Source organism: Canis aureus, chromosome 26, assembly GCF_053574225.1.
Source record: "Canis aureus isolate CA01 chromosome 26, VMU_Caureus_v.1.0, whole genome shotgun sequence".
NCBI lineage: Eukaryota > Metazoa > Chordata > Mammalia > Carnivora > Canidae > Canis > Canis aureus.
In genome coordinates, this window is record NC_135636.1 from 34,271,937 (window position 1) to 34,294,031 (window position 22,095).

Sequence of the window (22,095 nt, forward strand, 5' to 3'; positions counted from 1 at the left end):
GTGCAGTACCTGATATGTGGTAGATACCCAATAAATAGGGTTTCTAAAGAAGAGAAATCCTAGCCTCTCCCCAGGCCCTGGCGTCCAGCCAGTAAGAGTACGTCACCAGAAATGGGCTGGCTGCCTGGAGAGAGCAGAGTCCATTGGCCTTATCAGGCCGGGCTGCCCTGGCCCCACACAGAGCTGGCCTCTGTCCTCTGACCACCTGCATCTGTCTGGTTCCAGGACCTGTGGCCACATGATCCCATGACCCTAAAACTGAGAGTCTCCACTGCCTGCCTGCGAGGAAAGCAAGACATTCCCACTTTGAAGATGGGAGCTCAGAGAGGCTATGTAACTTCTACTCGTGCATCTGCTTTCACCGATTCATTCACTGGATGTTTCAGTGAGATGCTAAGACGGACCAGGCACTGTCCAGGCCCAGGAGGAAGCAGCAGTCAACTATACCTTCAATGCCCTTGCTGTCACAGAATCGAGACCAGCTTCATGGGCACGTGACCTGTGTGGTCACACGGGACCCTGCAGCTAGAACATTGCACACAGGCAATGTTCACTTTGTTGCTCTGTTGCCACCCGAAGCTTCTCAGCTATCATTAAACAACAAATGTCTCGTGTTGTAGTAGAAGAAACTAAGTCTCAGGCAGGCTAAGCAACCACCTAGGGTCACCATGAAGTTGACAGCAGAATCGAGTCTCTGATGCCTAAAGCAGGATCCTGCCTGCACTCACCCCCTCCCTGACCGAAATCTCTCTGGGCACATGACAGTCCACCAGAGAAATTTCCCTCCAGCCCCAGAACCAGCAATGCCTATATTTCTCCTGAGCAGAGGGTCTGTTTGTGTTTCCTTGAGGAGCACTATAGGTCTCAAAGGTGATCTTTTTTCCCTCTTCCCACTGGCCACCAGGAAGCCCGGAGTCACTTCAGGGGCCCATCCCACATGACTTTATATCCTATGGGATCCATAATGTCACTTCTGTTCACTCTCACCCTTCTACCCTGCTTTTACTCTCTGCCTCCTTTTGTTTTTACGGATTTGTCATACGGTTTGGCTCACCCTATTATACCCAGCCCCAATAAGCCATCTGAAACCTTTTCAGCATTCTCTGCATGTCTGCTTCACCTCCTGCTCTCAGAAGAGAGCCTGTCTCTGGCTCCTCACGCACAAGACCCAGGCGATGCTGCCCGAGCTCCCCGTCTTCTCACTCAAGCTCCACCACACTCTGATCAGCAGCCCAGTAACCAAATTCTAATTTCCCAGGAAGTAAATGCTTGTTGGCCCCGCTCGGGTCAGGTGTCCACTCCCGGCTCAAGCAGCCGTGTCCACGGGCTGGCCGGTGCAGAGGAGCTCTGGATGGGGGTGCCTGGCCCAGCGGCAACGTGACACCAGGCTAAGGCTCAAATTCCTCATCAACGCCTTCAAGCCCCTCAACACCTTTGTGTAGCCTCCTCTTTCCAGTCGTAGCCACCATCCTGTGCCTCAGTCTGAAGCCAAATAAGACATCTTGCTAATCCATTTGCTATTCTGGAAACTTCCTTCACTGTCATCTTCGAGATTTCACCCAGGCTAATTACCCCCTGCCCCCAAGGCCCCTTCCTCCAGCTCTGTCTGCCCTGGTGCATGACCAACCTAAATGCTGCCTCCTCCCTCTCCTAAGCTTGCTCAGTCTGCCCCACCAGGTCTTGCCCTCCTCCAGCTCCCAATCGATGTCATCTGGCTCCTTCTTACCCTGCACCACAAGTTCCCATAAGGCGCTGATAGCCTTCTCAGGATGCTAGACCACCAGAAGGCAGAGACCTTGACGCAAGGAGGCAAAGCCTTGGGGGCAGGCCAGCCTCAGTTCAAATCCTAGTTCAGCCACTTAGCAGGAGGCCCTGGGCATACCCCCTCAGTCTCTTTCTGAGCTGCCACAGGGCAGCGCAGCCTCCCAGTCACTCTAGGCATGGCGGGAGTGCATGGGAGTGAGGTCGGGGATGCAGAAATGTGGAGCACACAGCACTTACCGAGTGTTTGTTGAATGAATGAACGATTTGCACCTGAAGATGAGCATGTTTTCATTAATTTACACACATGTTCGACTCTCAGCCACTGGGTGGTGGCCCGTATTCCTGTTCATGGGGGCATCGGGAAGGGCAGGGTGAGGGGCCCTGACTTCTGACTCTCTAACCTGTTTCCTGTAGGTAGAGAGAGGCAGCAAGCTCACACACACACACACACACACACACACAGCATGAGCAGTGACTCTACAGAAGAGACAGGCCCTGCTCATCCTCTTCCTCTCCACCAAGGAAATCAGAAGGCCCAGCTGGGGAGCAAGTCTGAGCCCCTTTAACTTCTTCAAGCCTCTGTCCATCTCCTGTCCCCCTGGGACCCTCCAAGGCCTGGAGGGTGCTGGAGAGGCAGGTAGATCCAGGCTGTATTTGCTGACAGCCTGACCTGTGTGGGTTGCTGCACTTACCAGTTTACATGCATTTCCTCATTCCCTCCTCATTGCTCTTTATTGCCCTTGCCAGATCAATATAATTGCACCCATGCTGCAAACGAGGGAAGTGGGGCTCAGAAAGATCACCTGATCCCCAGTTAGTTGCCCCTTCACCCAGATGGCAGTGTCAGAGCTTCAGACCAGAAATATCAGCCTGCAGAAGTTGGGCCTTGCCCATGTGACAGGGTGAGGACCCTCCCCAGCCCCAGTGAGAATCCCCTGCCTGGGTCAGAGGTAGAAGGCTGGTCCTAGTCCCCCTGAGGCTGAGATAGGAGAACCTTTACAAGAAGGCAAAAGTGAAGAGCAATCAGCTGTTCAGAGCCCAGGAAGCTGGGCCAGCCAGGCTCTTGCATCCATCCTGGCCGGGAAGGAGCCAATCGTCATCTCAGGAGGCAAACTGTGGGGTGGAGGGCCAGTTGCTCACCTACCACCCAGCATGCCTTGAAAGGAACAGGCCATAGGTGACAGTGCTTTGTGAACAGAAGGGCCAAGGGGTGGGAGGGGGAAGCAGCAGTGGGGCAGCCCTCGAATTCAGGGCCATGTGCTACCCTGGATGATGCCTGGAGACTTCATCAAGCCTTTCTCGAAGGTTTGACATAGAGTGACTTAGAAGTCTCCTGATTAGCAAATTCACCTCTGGAGGAGCAAGTGGGTATCAACAAGGGCCCATAAGGCAATGATCACAACAGAGAAGATGATAATGATGATGATGGTGGTGGTGGTGGTGGTGGTCGTAGTGGTCATGAGCTAACACACACAGCACTACCTATCTACCAGGCACGGTTCTAAGCGCTCTATGACACACCCTGTGAGGCATGTACACGTATCATCATCCCATTTTACAGATGAAGAAACCAAGACAGGGAGCAGTTAAGTAACTTGTCCCAAATTACACAGCTAGAGCGTGCTGGATCTGGCATTCTGGTTTCAGAGTCTGCACACCTACCTACAATAGTACTAATTAGATTTAAAGTACAATGAAAAAAAGCCATCACTATTTATCAAGCACCTACTATGCATCAGGAAACTGAGCCAGGCACACCACAGGCACAAGAGAGATTTAACTCTGACATGATTATAGTTCCGTTCCGCTGATATAAAATCTGAAACCTTGAGGTAGAAGAAGCAAGCTCTCCAGTACTGCAGGGCCGAGGAGTGCAGAGGGGCAGCTGGCACACCGAGGAGGCCTGACTCCGGGTCCTCCATCTGCCCCACAGAGGCACACTGTGCACACACATGTGCACCAGGACACACTCACTCCACACAGGCTTGTGGAAACACAAATTCTAAAAGCCCAACTGTGTTGTCACCAAGTTAGGGACCCAAGCTCTTGGCCTAAGGACTCAAGATGTTCTCTCCAAAAAGTGGTTCCCTAGGTGGGCAGCAAGTTTGCATTGCGACCATGCCAGAAAATGCTGGCAAGTCCTTGTCAGTCAAAGCTCCCTGGGTTCTGAGCATCTGGAAAGAGCCGGTGGGGGTGAGAATATTCGCACTCAGGGCTGAAACTCCAGCTTCTTTCCCACAGTATGTTCACAGCTGTAAATCCCACTTCCCAGGAGCTCCGGCTGGGGTTTGCACACCGCCTTCCAGGGCCTTCCCTGCCAATCAATTTCATGTGAATTCAGCCAGAGATCCTGGCCAGAGGAACTGGTTAGACCTGCCTGACAGTCTCCCAGCTGCAATGCGGGAGTCTGGGCTTGCGGCTAAGTCTATCCTTCCAAGTCGCTTCTGGGAGCATTTCCTGAAGTCCCACCTCCTTTGCAGCCCTCTCTTGAGCTTACATCTTCCTGGGGTGACAGAGACCAGCCATGCCCACCATAATCACAGCAGCCAGCACTCACTGCACTCCACCAGCCATCAGGCATCACTGACAGGCTGCATCCCCACACATCCCTCCTGCAGCCAGAAGAAGAGGGCAACAGACTCCCCACTTAGCAGAGAGGCGAGGTGAATGTCCTAAGTGACCACAGTCAGGAAGAGGAGGGGCTGGGTCTACACCCAGGTCCACCTGGCTCTGCCACCTGAACTTCTTCTAGGCCCCCACTCCAGCTCCAGTGAGGATTTCAGAAAGAAGACAGTGTCTTCCTTTTGGCATCCATGGCCTAGAAATGATTGAGAAAGAGATGAGGTGGAGAGGAGGGGACTATGGGTGGCAGAGAACTACATGGGGCAACTGCTCAGGCCAAGGTGTGGAGGCTGGAGATCCCAAGGTAGGTTCTAGAGTTGGTGTGGCCAGAGCACAGGACATGAAGAATGGAGGGGCAAGGGCTTATGGTACAAGACCCTGGAGGCCAGGTCAAAGAATTTGGAATGGGCCCTGGATGTGATGAGTAGCCATAGATGGTTTCTGAGCAGGACTAGTGGCCAGTATCTCAGAAAAATTAATTTGAAAGCAACTCTCTCCTCATCCCCCCACCAAAAAAATTATAAGTACGTATGGTGACAGATGTTCACTAGACTTACTATAGTGATCATTTTGTAATATATACAAATACTGAATCATTATATTGTACACCTGAAACTAATATAAAGTTATGTGTTAATTTTACTTCAATAAAAAGATTAAAAAAAAAAAAGGAATATCCCCAGTGGAGCACAGGTGGCTCAAAAGGATGGTGCAGGGTGGTCTGGAGGAGTGGGGGGTGCTGTCCTCTCAGAGTCAAGTTTCCACTGAATAAAATTCTAGAAACATTTTTCAGCCAGTTACAAATTCTACTTCACCCATCATCCAGCCCCCAGGCCCAAGAGTATTAGAGTCAAAAGCACAGACTCTGCATTAGACAGCCCGCATTTGAATCCCAGCACTGCCACTTACTAGCTGTGCAACCTTGGACAAGTTGTTCAACCTCTCTGTGATAATTCCAGTTTCCTCATCCAGCAAATGGGGATAGCGCTATCCCCCCTGGCTCACAGAGTAAGTGTAAGGGTTCCATGAATTAATAGTTGAGAAACGCTTAACTGCTAGGCATATGGAAAGGTCGCATAAGGAGCTGAGAGGCCAGAGCCCCTGGTCTACCTCTCAAAGATGGAAGCAGGAGGAGTCTGATGTAGTATGTTCCCAGTGATCCCATTCTGGGTCCCACTACTCACCAAGTGCGTTTACTACCAACGAACCATCACTTTAAAAATACGCCCTGGCAGCATGCCAAGAACCAACTTCAGGCTCCCAGGTCTGTAATCCACAGAATGCATCTACCACACAGCAACAATTTTAACCAGGTTCAAACTAATGCTTCTCCTCTTTGCAAGCAGGACTTCTGGACTCTCTTGGTTTTCTGGTATACTCTTCTTCCTCAGGCAAACAGAGTAAGGAAGGAGGGCCACCCGAGAGAATATGATGCAGCCGACCTTTTTTTTTGGAAATCTCCAGCAAAAGGAAAGTCTTTTAGATCTATGAAGTCCGTAATCCCACTGAGCTGTGACTTTCCTACTATATAAAAGTATAAAACCCAGGGAGAGGTCACTCTCTGCTAACTCTAAAGGAGACAGAATCGGACAGGCAGGAAAATATGGGTTCCATTTGAGGTTTTCATCTGAGGGCCAGGACAGACTCTTCCCAGGGGCCTCTGTGCTTTGCTTCTGCCCTCTGACCTTCCCTAAATCGCCTCAGGATCTGGCTCAGCATCTTGGCCTGCCGAAGCCACGGTTTAGGTGGAACTGAAATTTGGAACACTGCTCTCTTCCGGAGCAAAGACAAACTAGTGGGCTGTTGATTTTGCCAATAAGACAGTGACGAGACCAGAGGTAAGTTTTTGGAGGAGGACCCTGGCAGTCTGAGAGGGGCCAGTCTGGGGTGGGGCCTGGAAGGCAAGTTTATGAGACTCTGGGAACTGACCCAGAACGAAGTGGGGACATTCCAAACGAAGGTGCGGTGGTGGAAAAAGCCAGAAGCATGCATCACAGAAGGGATATGAAAGCAGATCTGGCCCCAAGAAATCGGCTTATTTCTCAAGAACTAGAACACGGACTTGGAGGAGCTCACTTGCCAGTGGTATCAGCTGCCACCTGAACACACACTCTCTCCCAGCTTCGCTTGGAAACAGGAGCCCCCTGACTCTATTTACCTAGCTGTCAAATGGCCCTGATGCCTCATCCCTTCCAGCGTGAGGTAAAGAACCAAAAGTCATGAAGAAGGCAAAGGAGTGGGGTGGGGTCGGGGGCTGTTCACAGATGTGTTTCCATTTCCCAGCCCCGATTATGCACAAGAAATGTCCTCGGGAACCGCGTCAACCTCTCTTCATCTGCGTGCCACTTTTAGAAAGCCTCTTCCTGCATCAATGAAACACAAAGCAGGAGCTTGGGGAAGGTTGATTTTGACTTGAGGACACTGAATACAATCTTTTCTGGATGTTTACCAAGTGTGTTTACCAAGCAGCCTGCTCTCCAAACCCTAGCAATTGCTTAAAACAAGAAAGCTGTTGATTTGTGGAGTGTTTTCTTTTAAAAAAAAATCGTCACAAATGTTAGATTTAGAGACATTATTTCTTTTTAAAAATAACTTGTCAAGGGGACAAAGTATTTAGGAGGCTTTCTTCTCAGCACAGAAAGCAACAGAGAAGAGGAGCTTTTTTTTTCTGCCTGAGATTAGAGTGTGGGGGGGGGGGGGGTTGTGGATAAATTGAGGAAGGGAGGGTGGTCAGAAACAGGAGGCAAGCTGGTTCCTTCCCTGCCCCCTGAATCACAACCAGACTCATCTCTGATCCACTCACCCCTGGCTTTTTCTCTTCAAAGACCCACAAAGAATCTAAGGAGAAACAATGATACTGCCCCCCCCTCCGACCTTCCTCTCTACCATCCCACCCCAGGGCTTCCCAACCTGCCTCTCACGTCAGACTAGATATCTGGATGTGTCCCAAAGTGTACCACTGAGGGATACAAGATTTTGGGGGATGATATGCAAACAATCTTTTTTTTTTTAAATTAGCGGTTTGTATTTTAAGGAATATCAAAAAACTAGATAGATATAGATGATAGATAGATAATAGATAGATCATAGATAGACAGAGATAGATAAGATATGATAGACAAATAGCCAGGACCTTCAAGCCATGCTTCGGCAGAAATTACCCCTTTCCTCTTTAAATACATTTTACTCAACACATAGTCATTCAACCAATTACTGGATTATTGGGGTCTTACCAAGTGCCAGGTACCACTCATGTAGGAACATTAGTGAACAAAACAGCCATCAGACACGGACCTCACAGAACTCATGCACTGGCAGGAAAAAGCAGGAAGTAAGCAATAGATGAATAAATAATCCAGTGCTCCAAGGTGATTAGCACTATGAGGGGGTGGGGCAGGAGGAGAGAAGACTAGGAACAGCAGAGCAGAATAAGGCTGATCAGAAGGGTCCAGGGGGCAGCCCTGGTGGCTCAGTGGTTTAGTGCCTGCTTTGGCCCAGGGCGTGATCCTGGAGTCCCCAGATCGAGTCCTGCGTCGGGCTCCCTGCATGGAGCCTGCTCCTCTCTCTGCCTCTCTCTCTGTGTCTCTCAAGAATAAATAAATAAAATCCTTAAAAAGGGGGGGGGTGCCCAGGGAGGGAACAGGATGCTACATCAGGTAGGCTGGTCAGGTGAGATAGATCTGAGCAAGGAGGTAAAGGGGGTGAGGGAGGTTGCCGCGGCTTTATCTGGGGGAAGATGACTCTGGTAGAGGGAAGAGCTCAAGCACACATCCTATGCAAAGAGAATAATCAGCTTATTCCAGAAAGAAATTTAGACCCAGAATGTTCTTCTCCTACCCATTTGACTTGAGTAATGCCTATTCAGGCTTCATATCTTAGTACAAATATCACCTCCTCCAGGAAGCCCTCCCCGACCACTCTTTCCCCAGTCTCTGTCCGCTTCATTGTAGTATAGATGCTCTCAGAGGTCCAGCTTGCTTTCTCCTTTTGAAACTGTACACCGATTCATTTAAGAGCTAACTTTCACTAGCTCTCCTGCTAGACTGTAAAGTCCATGAGGATTTGTTCACTGGGATGATTTTGGGTTTTGCTCACCGTTATATTGCCAACATCTAGCACAATGCCTGGCACATGGAAGAAACAACAAATATTTGTTCGGTGATTGAATGAATAGTCTTGGGTGGCAGGACTGGAAGCAGAGTTTTCACCGAACATAGGATCACGGTAGCTGTGGCGAAGTGGGACCGTAGGCCCCTGGGACCCAAAGTTTAGGTGAGTCAGAGCAGCGACAGAAGCTGGAGGCCCGGCCGTGGCAAATCTGGATCGGCCGGGGAGCCCCACCTCGCTCTTGCTCCCACGTGCTGTCTGGATGACTTCTGGCTTCACGGGAGGAAGCAAGTCTCAGATAATGACAAAGCTTTTGCTCCCCCTTCAACTCTGCACCTGCAGAAGCAGCCGCATTGAAATGCTTCCTTTTGAAGCTCGCAGAAGACTCCTGGGAGTGGGGACCAACCTAAGCACGTTTGCTGGGATGTCTGAGTAGGCGCGGAGAGGGCCATGTGCACCAGCACGTATGTGATCACCCTCATAGAGCAAGTCCGATCGCACAGCCGGGATCTGACAGGTAACACGCAGCAGCTGCGTGATTTACAGGGACTGGTGGGGCGAGCTCTCCTCTCTCACTTTGAGATCCTGAGTGCTTCATATAAATATTTATGGGAGCCTGGGCCTCCATTAACCCCACCGGTGCCACATTTCACTCGTTACACGGTTCTTGTGTGTGAATGAATGTGAGGGCCAGTGTTCAACACACAATGCACGTACGTCTGTGCATGTGAGCATACAAAGATGGGCATGGACCCATGTGCATTTTGTGAGAGTTCATACATACATAATCATTGTGGTTCAGTGTAAGTGTAAATCCACACAGGTATATGCATAAGTGTGCACATTTTGCACATGCTGTGTGAGACGGCATATATATATATAGCAGATAAGTACATGTGAGTTTAAGTGTGTGTACCTTCATGCCTGCCTCCGTGCACATAAACATGAGTTGCATGCGTGTTTATGCATGTGTCTGTATCTATGTGCTGGTCCAACGTTTCCACACCACACCAGAAACAGCTATGGTTAAACTAAGGATAATTCCATCAAAACTGCCTCACCTAGAGGCTGCTGCTTCTGGAGACACTTGCTCTGCTGATTATGATCCATTTACTGAAAAGTTCAACTGAGAACAGATGAAAGGTGAGGGGTCTGTTAATTAATTATGAAAAGCACCAGTATCCCAAGCTAGCAACACCCAAGTCGGCCTCCCCCACCCCACACATACACACACACACACACACACACACCAGGACCACCCTAAGCTGCTGGCTTCTCTGTGAGATTGAAACAGGAGACAGAGTTTCCCTCCAACCCCCTTGTCACATTTGTCCTGCTGGATCTCCAAGTGCCCACTGCCCATCTCTGTGTCTGGGCAGGAAGTCTCATGGATGGAGAACAGTAATCACACCCCCAAGAAATGACTACCCCATGCAAGGGGAATTAGAAAGGAATTTTCCCCAAGTTCCCCGTCCCCCCAGGTGTTTCAGATAAGAGATTGTGAACTTGGTGGAGTTTGGTGCCAAAAAAAACAAATTTTGATATCAGATAGGACGGCACTCAAATTTTAGATCCTCCACGGGGTGACCCTGGAGGTGCCTACTCTGGGCCTACCTATCCATCTCGGATCTACATGGACAATAATAATCCACATATCAGAGTTCAGTGAAACGTCATGACAGGACTAACCTCATGATTTGACCACACCTCTTGTGCTCTGTGACCTGGTTGCCCCTGGTCAGTGGAAAGGGACATATGTACCAGGCTCCAGCTCCCAGGACATAAAAGAGGGAAGATGTAAGCCCTGTGTTGAGAAGTGAAGTCCTTTGCTGCCCACTCAGGGAAAGCAGAGCTGAGTCCCCAGATCCATCCTGGCCCAGGGGCACCACCTTGGTGGGAAACAGGTGCAGGTAACCCTGGCAGGGTCAAGGCAGTGAAAGCGACATCAGGAGAAACAAGGGGACCTGAAAAGTGAACTCCTGATTCCCGATGGAGGTCACAGGCCAGGCCCCATGCCTGCCTTGCTCTCTCCAGCTCTGAAAGGAGCAAAGAGCACCCTCCAGCTTTCCCCTCCCTCACCCCCACCACCATCTATTTACTGGAAGGAGTGCAAACCCTAGTAAAATGCAGAGCTCAATTCTACAAGAGAAAGCGTGGCAACATAAATTTTGAATTTGTGCACTTCTGCCCCCTTCTCACACTGAAACTGACTTCTCAGAAAGTACCAGGCCTCCTCCTATTGCCTCAGCTGGCCTCAGTGGCTGTCCACCCGCCCCCCCCCACCTCCACCCCCCCCCCCAGCCTAAGGACAGGATCCTCCTTTTGATATAAATAAAAGAGAATGTGTAACAAGCAGCTGTTATTTAATAGGAAAACAACTTCACATGCAAAGAATGCAGAAGGGCAGCTAACACAGAGTTGTGCTTCGGAACAAACCCCTATCAATAATTTAGGTGGTTTTCCAAATTGGAGCGGCAACTTATCTCCAGCATTTAATTTCTTGGAAGTGAGAACAGCAAACTCTGATTCTCTTATCTAAACGCATCTTTTAGGATAATACGTGCAGCACAATGGAGAAGGGCATTAAGATAGTAGGAGGATCCATGGAAAAGGCATGTAGAACATGGTGCAGGTGTTCAAGGCCCAGAGAATGTGTGCTCCCCAGCTGAAAGGACTGCTCTCTGTGGCCTGGACGCCTGCTCCCTGGAGCAGAAGGGAGGAAATTCCAGCAGCAGCAGCAGCACCAACAGCAGCAGCAGAGGCAGCAGCCTTCTCTAACAGGAAGCTAGACCTCCACACCAGCGCCAGCCTGGGAAGCCTTATGGTGGCTTCTTCCGCCGACCAGGTCCAGCGTGGACCAAGGACTCTCCCTTTGCTGCAAGCTAGCATGTCTCCGGAGGGTACTGTGCTGGGCCCAAGCTTGGGAGCAGCTCTCCTAACGGGACTTTTTTTTTAGAAGGGCTGCTGATGGAAAAGACTCTGTCTGCAAAAAGCACCCTTTGAGGACTTTTATTTTGGTGGGGGGAGGTGGGGCAGAGTAAACCTCTAATCCTCCCTTCCTTACATAACAAATCCAAACACTACTATCTCTGGGAGAAGAGGCCAGGCCACCAGACAGCCGCTGTATGGGGAAGGGTTACGCAAGAAGCCAGTTCTGGGTTTTCCTTTCTGAAAACAGAGGGGCTCTGAAGCGGGATTTGCATCTCTAAGCGTGCAAGGGACCCAGTGGAATCTCTAAATCCAGCTGTTTCCCCCGGGGGCCCACAGAGAAAGAACTGGAGGAGTAGGGGTGGGTGGGTGGGGGAGTGGGGGTTGGCCTGGCCTGACAGAAACTGTAGCTTCAGTGGGGTGTGGGGGGGAGCCAAAGGACCTTGCTGCTGTGCTCCTGTGTGCAGCTCCACTCTGAGCCTCGGACAGGCGCAGCTGGAGTGTGGGTGGGAGGGAGGTGGGCACCCCCGACGGGAGGGGGGTTTCCACCTGCCACAAAAATGCCCAGAGACCCTGGGTCGCAGGAAGCCGGGCGGTGACCAAATGAGAGGTCTGGGTCGAGGGCCGGCGGCTTCCCCGGCTCCTGCACCCCCGGACAGCCGGGCGGCCCTCTCGCCAGCGGGACCCAGCTCTGACCACGTCAGTCCCCACCAGCCCCGCTGCCGCGGTCGTGGGGAGAGGGGAGGGAAGGCTGGGGGGTCCGTCGCAGCCCACAGGGCGGGAGCCCAGGGCAGCCGGCCGAGCCCCGGGGCTCCAGAGCCCAGGCCCAGGCCCGCGCCGCTCCCCGCACTTACCGGACACCTCGGAGCCCGCAGCCGGAGCTCCGGTGGCCAGGCTGCGCCTGGAGGAAGGGAAGAAGGGACAAGGAGCCAAGACGTGGGGACAAAGTTCTCCGAAGTGAAGAGTTTACCAGGGAAGGGCTGCGGGGAAGGGGAAGGCCAGAGTGAGGACGCGGGAGACCGCGGAGCCGGGCGGACGCCGCCACCCCTGCGGCGCGGGTCGGGACCGGGGCTCCCGGGTCGGCGCGCCCAGCGCCATCCCCGACCCCTCGCCATCCCCTGGCGGCGGCCCATCCCCAGCCTCCCGCACAACCGAGCCAAGCGGGGGTCGCAAGGCCCGAGGGCGGCGTTGGGCAGGGTGGGGGGCGCTCCTCCAGCCGGGACCGGCCTGGAGCGAACCACCGTCCCGGGGCCCGCGTGTGCCCCGCGTGCGTCGCCGTGTGTGTGTGTGTGTGTGTGTGTGTGTGTGTGTGTGTGTGTGAGAGAGAGAGAGAGAGAGAGAGAGCCGGCGTGGGTCCCCCAGTGCGGGCGCAGGCCTGTTCCCTGGGGATGCGCACTGGCGTGGGTCCCCCGGTGCGGGCGCAGGCCTGTTCCCTGGGGATGCGCACTGGCGTGGGAGGCTCCCGGCGCTGGAGGATCTTGCCCCCGGGTCGCGGAGGATCGCCAGGGGCCCGCGGGCCGCGGGGGGCCGCAAAGGAGCCCGCGGGCTGTGGGGCGCCGCGGGGCGGGCAGGGGCGGGCCGGACGGCCTCGGGACCCCGTGCGCTCCTCCTGAGCTCGCGGGCGCCGGCTCTGCCGGTCGCGGCGGGTCGGGACGGCGGGCGGCGGGCTGAGACGCGGCCAGGGCTTGCCCGCCCCGAGCCTCTCGAGGTCCCGGCCTCCTCCCGTGCGCTGTCGGCTCTGCCCTGCGTGCGTCCCGGGCCGACTGGCGCTCAAATAATGGGTTGGTGCCTGGATTGAGAGCACCTGCAAGGGCACCCCGTGTGGGTGCTGGATGGGGTGTCTGTGCATCTGGGTGTCTGTGTGTCAGTGTGTCACTGGGACTACGTGGTGTGGTGGTCAGCTTCTCAGAGATGCAATGGGTCACTCTGAAACGGCCTGACCCACGGTGTCATTCTAGATGCTGGCCTCACTGGCTTGGTGTCTGTGTTTCTGTGCTCTGGAGAAGGGAAACCAATGCCTTGGAGTTTACAACCAGAGGCTGTTTCTAGCAGAGAGGCCAGGAGACTCTAGAAGTGGGAGATGCCAGTCCTCTCGGGATTATTCCAAAGGGAGTCAAACCTCCACCACAAGGAATCAAGGCGATCTTGGTCTCCAGATCCACGCAGCAGGGGCTTCTTCTGGTGCTCAGCCTGGCCGAGCCTTCTTTCGCCCCACAGGGGATACACTTGTACATGTGGGCATGTTCTTATCAAGTTTGTACGTGTGCACTTGTACACACAACTACCCAACTAATCATACCCCCTTGCTCCCTCGCACTCGGGTAGAGCTACTTCACAGCCAAATTCAGCCACCATCCTCCTCCCCGATCACAGCCAAAGACTTCTGTGCCCGGCACATCTTTGGGTTAGTGAAATGAACTGGGCCTTGGAATTTAATTCAAGCCAGAACCTCTGACTTCTACTAAACAACACCAAAGCACTGTTAAATGTAAATCACTGCTGCTAGTATTTGCATCCTTACTTTTAGGCCTTTTCCCTGGTCTGTCTCTACCAGACCCCAACCACCACCCCCAGGATTCCAGCGATCCTGGGCCAAAAGCTATTCCCTGCTAGTTTCAGCCTTCCCTTCTTTCTCTCGGTTCTTTCTAACTCTAGTTCCCGGCTGGGGGCTCTGCAGCCGGGTTTTTTACATCTCCCCATTCAGGTCCCGAAGTTCCATGTTAGGAACTCTGGGCCAGAGAACCCCAGGGCTGGAAGACTGAGTCCCTGGGACTGCAGATACTCCGTCTGAGGTGAAGAGATGCCCCTTGAACCCATCCATTGCCAAAGGAGCAGAGAAGCCTTCTGGATCCGGGAGGGATGTGAGGGACGGTGGGAATCCCACTCCAACTCTCAGGAATGTCTGAAGCCAACTCTAAATTATAGGCAGGATATGGAGAAGGCTGAGAGGGGTTTGGCGTAACCTAGGCGGGACACCTTGACTCTAAGAATCTGGAAAAGGAAAGGAAAGGTATTGGGCCCAGCTCCCAGTCTGCAGTCAGAGTCACTGTATCAAAATGATGCCCCAAGCCCCTTCTTGCCCCCAGTCTGGAGGGTCACTGAAATCCCTGTCCAGCCATGCAGTGCTCTTCTGTGGGTCTGAGGGTTCCAGATCTGAGTGGCCTGAGAGGCATGTGTGCCCAGGGCACACCACCCCCAAAAAACAGGTCCATGAGGAAGGGCTTCCTGTCTGAAGGGCCTTCTGCCCCAAGACCTGTGCTGGATTCCACTTGCTTCTGCAAGCCCTGGGTGATGGGGCATAGGCCTCTACTCAGGGCAGACAGGCATCCTTGCTCTGGGCAGCAAGATGAACTGGGCAAGAGAAAGTCGAGAGCCTTCCAGCCCAGGTGGAGTGGCCAGAGTGATAGGACCAACTGTCTTTTTTGATGGCCAAAAAAGACCCTGCTTCCCTATCAAGGGGCTCCTGGCTGCTTGGGATCAGCCAATCTCTACCTCAGAGCCGGCAGGCTAGCAGGCTGGTCCTCATCCCCAAGTCTGAAAGCCCCAAAAAAGTGTGCCCCCCCCCTCAGCTCACAAACCAGCCCCTGAATGGGAGTCTCTACCTAGAGTGAGAATCAGAAACATATTTGAGGCTCATGTACGTACACACTCACAAGCAAAGGAGAGATTTGCCCAGACTTGGTCTGTTTCTCCATTGGCCAGGGAGGGTGAGAGTGTCCCCAAATTGATGCAACTCTTAAAAAAGCAAGAGAAGAAAGTCAAAGTCAGGCGAACGCAGAATCCTCTAAATAAACACCATTTCCATGGTTTTAATAAGCAAAATAGGAAACCATTTTAATAACCAAAAAACAGAAACCAGTCTGAATAAAACTACAATAGACTAGGTTTTAATATTTTCATATCATAAGCAGGGTTTGAAATTGATCCCTTATTTTACATGAAATAAAAACAAATTTCTGTTGCAGCAAATTTGATTTCAACACAGTTGAATCCGTAAAAACCGAAGCTCGTTTCTGATGCAGGACGAATATCCACAATATTTAAAACTGCAAGCACCATGCGGTTCATACAATCTTGTTATTACTGTTAATTTATCAACTAATACAAACTCAAAAAATGCATCCGGCCAGCAGCGCCAGCAATTTCAAATGGAAACTAAAAAATACGCTTTCATTTTGGTATTTTTGTCAGTGCAACTTAAATCCTTTTACTGACCTGCAGGAAAAAAAAAAAGTAATAAAGAAAAACACCCAGATTTTCCCTATAACTACTATACAACTGAAGGGGGGTAGGAGGGAAACACCACCAATATAACTCACCTGCTATCTCAAAAAGCAGGGAAAGAAACACACATAACGTGTTGGTCTAAAGGACGCGCTTGAAAGTTGCAAAATTCCTTGCCAAATGTTTGGGTTTCCGGTACTTTCTGAGTGTGGCGGTTGGTTCAACACAAGTTTAGGTCACCACTGGGCAGTGTCAGGGCTGGCCAAGCCCGCTCACCCGAAGAGCACTGCAGCCACAGCAATTAGCATGAGCCTGGAGGCTTCTGAAGGGATCCTGGGGGCGATTTGGATGGCATTAAAAAGGCAAATAAGATCTGTTTTCCTTTCGTTTCTTGGTTGGGGGTGTCCATTTTAGCGAAAAGATGAGGTGGGAGTGAAGATATTCCTGGCTGGCTCTGGGGTGCGGGAAGTCCGCAGCTGCCCTGCCCTGGTACCCAGGAGCTGGGACCCCAGAGTCCTCTTTCTTTCAACACCACCAAAATGGAAAAACTCAAGTGGAAGGGACAGGGGGACCGAATGGAGACAGGAAAGGGGAGAACACATGCAACTTCCAAGGGTGCCCCAAGACAAAGTTGTTTTCTGATGCAAAATGCCCAGAACTTTTTTTTTTTTTTACTTACAAAATATAATGCCATAATAATAATAAACCCAAACGAAGACACTCTGCTTGCTGCCATGTTCTCTAAGCGGTTTGGCGGGGCGGGTATTTACAAGCCGACAGCCGGGACTGAAACCCGGCAAAGCAGCCGCCGGAGTTTCTGAACTGCGATCCCTTCTCACTCAAAGAAACAAGGGGGTTATGATCCATGATCAACAACATGCTAAAGTTAAACAAGAAAATGGTACAAAATAGAAATTATTACCATACATGTCCAGCATGCAGGATTAATATTTTTAATGCAGATTTTCGTATTTTTTTTCTATATAATCGAGCAGGCAATAAAACTGATGAGAATTGCGCGCAGAACGTCCTAACTGAGGCCCGCGCGCGTCTCGGGGCTGAGAGCCAGTGTTCTCCGGACCCTGGACGGACAGGTCCGTCTGTCCTTCCTTCCTTCCTTCGCTCAGCCTCGCCTCGCGCCTGCCGGGACGCCAGGGTCCCTCTCCTCTCCTCTCCTCTCCTCTCCTCGCTGCTCTCCTCCTGGTCAGGGCTGCGCTCCGGGGCCGCGCGCGGCAGCGGCCTCGGCTTAGCGCGCAAAGTTCGGGAAGCCAGGACTCTCCCGACGGCCTTGGCGACTCCTCGGGACTATGCCTCGCCGCCCTCCAGCCTGGAGAAAAGTTGCTCCGGGACTTCCCACCCCCTCGTCTGGCTCTGGCCCTGCTCGAGTCTAGGAGGCGGCGCTGGCGCGCGCCGCTCTCGCCTTGGCCAAGGTCCCCTGCCTGCCCGCGCGCCCGCCCGTCGCCCGCGGCCCGCGCGCCCTTCCTCCCTCCCTCTCCCTCAAGTCACACAGGTCAAGGCCGGGGCCGAGGCGGGGACAGGATCCGGGGGAGTCCGGGGCTGGGGACGCGGGACCGCGGGACGGGGAGTCCGGGCCGGGGCAAGGGCGGGGGGGCCGGGACCCGCGACGACTCACAGAAAGAACTCGGGAGAGGAGGGGCTGTCGCTGGTGGAGCCCGCCTCCCTGAAGCCGGAGTTGGCGAGTTTCTCGCACTTGACCTTGTAGGCGTCTCTTTCGCGGGCCAGCCGGGACACCTCCTGCTTAAGCTGCTCCACCTGCTGAATGAGCTGCGTCTTCTCGTTCTCCAGGTGGTGTTTCTGCTGGACGCGTTTATACCTGCACGACTGGGCGTAACCCCGGTTCTTCAGGGTCCGCCGCTTCTGCTTCAGGCGGATCACCTCGTCCTTGGTGAAGCCCCGCAGGTGGCGGTTCAGCTCGCGCACGGACATGGACACGAGCTGGTCGTCGGAGAAGCGGTCCTCCACGCTGCCGCCGCCGCCGGCCGCCGTCGCCGCCGCGGCCGCGTGCGGCCCGGGCCCCGGGTGGCTGGTGGGCAGCTGCTGCGCGGGGCTGGCGGCGCTGGACGGCGGCGGCGACGCTTGGTGGTGGTGGTGATGGTGCGGGTGCGCGTGCGGGCCCAGCTCGTCGTGGGGCACGCCGGCGCCCGGGTAGGCGTGGTGCGGGTGCGGGTGGTGGTGGTGGTGGTGGTGGTGCGCGCCGCGGAAGCCGTCGAAGCTCTGCAGCGGCTGCGGCACCGGGTGCGACCCGATGAGCGCCTCCACCGCGTCCTCGGGCGTCAGGTTGAGCGCCTCGGGGTTCATCTGCTGGTAGTTGCTCGCCATCCAGTACAGGTCCTCCAGGTGAGTCTTCTGTTCGGTGGGGCTGAAGCTGGGCGACGAGGGCACCGAGCTGCACGGCGTGCTGAGCGGGGTGGACGACACCGAGCCGGCGGGCTGCAGGCGCGTGCAGGGCCGGCCCGGCCGCTCCGCGCGCCCCAGCGGCTCCTTCTTCACGTCGAACTTGAGCAGGTCGAAGTCGTTGACGTACTCCATGGCCAGCGGGCTGGTGGGCAGCTCGGGCCCCATGCTCAGCTCCGCGGCCATCGCGGACGCGAGGCGCAGCCGCCGCTGCCGCCCGGGAAACTTTGCGGCCGGCCGGGGCGCGCCGAGCCGAGAGCGGGGGCGGAGAGCGGCGAGCCCGGGAGGCGGGGAGGCGGGGAGCCGAGGAGCCGAGGGCGCAGCGGGCCGGGGCCGCCGGCCAAGCCTTTGTCTGGGGACGCGGCGGCGCGCCGGAGAGTCCCGAGGCTGCCTGCGCCGCCCCGGAGCTCGGGCCGGGGCCGGGGCCGCGCCGGGGCCGCGCCGGGGCCGGGCCGGGCCGGGCCGGGCCGCGCCGGGAGGGGCGGAGAAGCGAGCGGGGCGCGCGGCGGGGCGGAGGGGAGGCGCCGGCCGAGCGCCCGCCGCTCGCTCTCTGGCTCCCCTGCTCTCTCGGGCTCCCTCGGTCGCAGCCGCTCGCAGCCCGGCGGTGCAGCTGTGCTCGATCCGGCGCCGCCGCCGCCTTTTATCGCCTTCCTGATGTCACCGGGGCGCGGGGGCCCGGGCGGCCCAGCGCGCCGGCCAATGGCTGCTCGGCCCCCGCGGCCGGCGGCGCAGGGCGGGGCGCGCCTGACAGCTCCTCCGCCCCCCGCGTCAGCTGACTGGCGGCCCGAGCGGCGGAGAGCGGCGGAGGCCTGGCGAGGGCTGGAGCCCGGTGGGACGGCGCGCCCCGGCCCAGCCCCCCGCCCCCTGCGGGGCCCGGCCCCCACCGTCTCGCCTGCGGGGCGCGCCCCCCGCCCCCCCCCGCCCGCGGGCCGGGCCGCCCCTTTCACCCCTTCGCGCGCTCCCCTGGCTCTTTGCCCTTCGCTCCCCCACCCCCAGCCCGTGTCACCCCCAGGAGGCCCGCGAGGAGCGCCGCGACCCCCCCCCCGAGCCCTTTGTTCCCCGCGGCCCCCGCCCGGTGGGGCACGTCCCGTGGGCGCGCGGCTGCTGCGGGCCGCGGGGGTGCGGGCCGTGCCTGGCTGCGCTTCTGCGGGGCTGCGCGTATTTGCGTCTTGGGGGTGGGTTTGCGGCTCCAAGAGTTGTGTTCAGACCCAAGCCTCAGCCCCGGGGGACCCTCCTCGGGCCCAGCAGGGGCCGCTCCCCGCCCGGCGGGTGCGGCGGCCGCGGCGGAGCCGGAGACAGGACTCCCGGGGCCCCGCCGCTCCCCGCGCCCGCCCCACCCACAGAAGCAGAAGGAGGACGGGAGCGGCGGAGGAATCGGCCGGAGGGCTCTGAATTCCTCTCCGCAGCCGGACGCGCGGAGCCCGAGCTCCCGAGGCCTGGGGCTGAGGCCGGTGCAGGACGGTGCTCCGGGCGGCTCGCGGCTGCTGGGGAACCGACCCTGTTTTTGTTTGAACGTTTTGTAACGATTTAGCAGATCGCGGCGTCAGCCCCACGCGAGTCTCAAACAGACATAAAGTGCGACCCCAAGTGGCCACTGTGCGCAAAGGCGCGCGGCACGGCCCGGCCCGCCCCGCCGCCCGCAGGCTGGGACGACGCCTCGCGCCCAGCTGGGTCTTCCCAACTGGTCCGATCCAGGCCGGCCCAGAACTGAGGCTGTGTGAGCACCGCGGCCCAGGACTGGTTCCCCTAGAGCCACGCGCGGGTCCCCGGGTCCCGTCCCGGGACCCCGCCGCGAGTTCGGCGCTGATCGCCGCGCGTGAAACTAGCGCGCGCCCCAGCTCGGGGCAAGGGGGCAGAGGGGATGCGGGAGGGACCCTGGGATGCCCTTGGGCAGCCCCCTGCGCGGGATGGTCAGGGGCCCGGTTACGCCAGTGGCTGAAAGCGGAACGGCCACAGCGGAGGGGCCCAGGGCTGTCCGATGAGAAACCTCCCCGGAGCGCAGACGGGGAGCCCACGGCGCACGAGGCATCCGGGCGGGGCTTGGGCGCTGCGTACCCCTCCTGACTCGGGCTCAGCATGGCCCGGGGGGGGGGGGGAGTCTCTTCCCGAGACCCCCCCAGCCCGGGCGCAGGAACCGGATAAATCGCAAATTCGCTGTACCCGGAGACCCGACCCGCCTCCCGCGTCGCCTTCTGCTCTGCAGCTTTGGGCGCGTGCAGCGAAAGGCAGAAGCGCGCCCTGGGTGAGTGTGTCCCGGCCGCTGCCCGTGCAGAGCCAGCACGACTGACACCGCGCGTAGGGGTCAGGTGGGCCACACCCGTGCGGAGACAGGCAGATTTATTATTAATTATTATTTATTATTATTATTATTATTATTTTTAGTGTGAGAAGGTAAAATAATTTGCCTCCAGTTAATCTGAAAACTCTATTCTTTTGCGCCCTCGGTGCAGCTGGGGTGGGGTGTGGTCTGGAGCCGCCTGTTTTTAGTAAAGTGAATATATTTGAACTAAAACGTGAACTGAAAGGTTTGGATCAGCAAACCTGTAACGCTGGAAGAGCCCGTCCTCAACCCTTCGCAGGAGCGTGCTCTCGGCAGAAACCACTCGGCGGTCTCCCGGCAGAGCCTGGGCCCTGCAGCCGCCCCACCTCTGCCCCAAGCCGGGCAGCGGGGACCAGCCCCCTCCCTGCCCGGGTCGTGTTAGCACACGGTGAGAGCACACCCGCACCGCGGCTCAGCGGGGGAACGTCTGGAGGCCGTCCGGGTCTGTGCAGACTGGGGCTCCGGGCTGAGGCGGTCAGGGCCGGACAGCGCGCTAGGCGCTCTGGGTGCCGCTGACCCCCAGCCGGCGCGCCCTCCTTCCGGGCCGGGAAGGAGCCTGGTGGCTCCGAGAGCACACCTGAGGCTGTGGACCCCTGCGTCTGCACCGAGGCTGCCTGTCGGGCCAGTGTCCCCCCTCCCACTCCCAGCCCCGGGGCTGCTTGACCTTCGCTGTCCAGGACAGGAACCGAATCTCGCAGTGTGGCCTCTCTCAAGGCCCGAGGGGTTCCCTCCGCCCCGGCCCTGAGGTTCCAAACATCCCCCTCTCCTGGGGCGTCCGGCGGCCGTCTCAGGGCTTCTGGAACTCGGGCTTTGTCTGGGCAGATGCGCTCCTCCTTTGTCCCTGTACCTCCGTCTCCGTTGCGGTCTGTCCCATCCCCTGGGCTCGGACTGCGCTATCTGCGTCTATCCCTAGGTCCACCTTCCCCCCAAACCTGGTTTCTTGCCACGCTCCCAGCCCAGCCAGTGCCTCCTCTCCAACCCCACCCCACCCCCCAACCACCTCCAAAAAAATGTTGGAACTGGGTGAGTAAACGAGGCTCGCAGGTTGCTCCTGAACAGAGGCCGCTGCAGGGCAGCCCACCTCACTTCTCGGCCTAGCCTCCCCCACACCCGCAACTCTCCGCCGGGGGGTCTCGGCGGGCCCCAAACCCTCTGGCCTCTCTCGCTCCCCCACAGCCACCACCGGCTGCCACCTCTCTGCGGCTGGGGCTCTGGGGATCAGTGCGCCGGGGTCGGTCAGTGGGGGCAGTTCCTGGAGGCTGCGCTCCTGGCCTAAAAGACTAGCTGGGGGGGGGGGTGGGAGGGGGGGAAGAATAGGAAATGGATGATGGAAGAAGTGGAGAGTCCAGGAGAAGCAGAGGGAGGGACCGAGGCCCAAGACACAGGAGTGGGGCGTGGAGCCCCCAAGGCTCTTTTGAACTGGAGCCGAGGACTGTTGTTGGCGGCCAGAGCCCTCTACTGAACAGTTTGGCGTCTCTTGCCCCCAAAACTCCCATCTGAAGTTTTCACCCATGCTCGACCTTCTTTTCCTACGCACACCAAGTTGGGCCAGAGGCGATGCGTCCTGGGCGCACCACTTTGGGATTCTCCAGCTGTATCTGATTGAGCGAGAAGGCTCTGCGCTGCCCGCGCCACCGCGGAACCCCGGGGCCCTCGGGGTGGGGTGCACCGAGAAGTTCTTCTCAAGGGAGCACTACCCTCCGCCAGCCGCCCGC

General features: G+C 56.5%; 1 protein-coding gene and 1 long non-coding RNA gene across 2 annotated transcripts in view; both read right to left on the bottom strand.

The window, feature by feature from the left end:
* The window catches only part of LOC144298347 (uncharacterized), a 111,706-nt gene extending 99,304 nt beyond the window's left edge, over positions 1 to 12,402 (bottom strand). Inside the window, exon 1 of the long non-coding RNA XR_013365299.1 lies at positions 12,276 to 12,402. This is a non-coding gene — a long non-coding RNA (uncharacterized LOC144298347). The remainder of the gene's footprint in view (positions 1 to 12,275) is intronic.
* Positions 12,403 to 15,228: 2,826 nt separating this feature from the next.
* On the bottom strand, positions 15,229 to 18,474 carry MAFB (MAF bZIP transcription factor B). The gene has a single exon (XM_077873166.1). The coding sequence runs from the start codon at positions 18,244 to 18,246 to the stop codon at positions 17,275 to 17,277; it is 972 nt and encodes a 323-aa protein (XP_077729292.1). The 5' UTR covers positions 18,247 to 18,474; the 3' UTR covers positions 15,229 to 17,274.
* Between the last annotated feature and the right edge of the window lie 3,621 nt (positions 18,475 to 22,095).

Coding starts and splice junctions, on each gene's coding strand:
- MAFB (XM_077873166.1), bottom strand. CDS start 18,246: ATGGCCGCGGAGCTGAGCATGGGGCCCGAGCTGCCCACCAGCCCGCTG.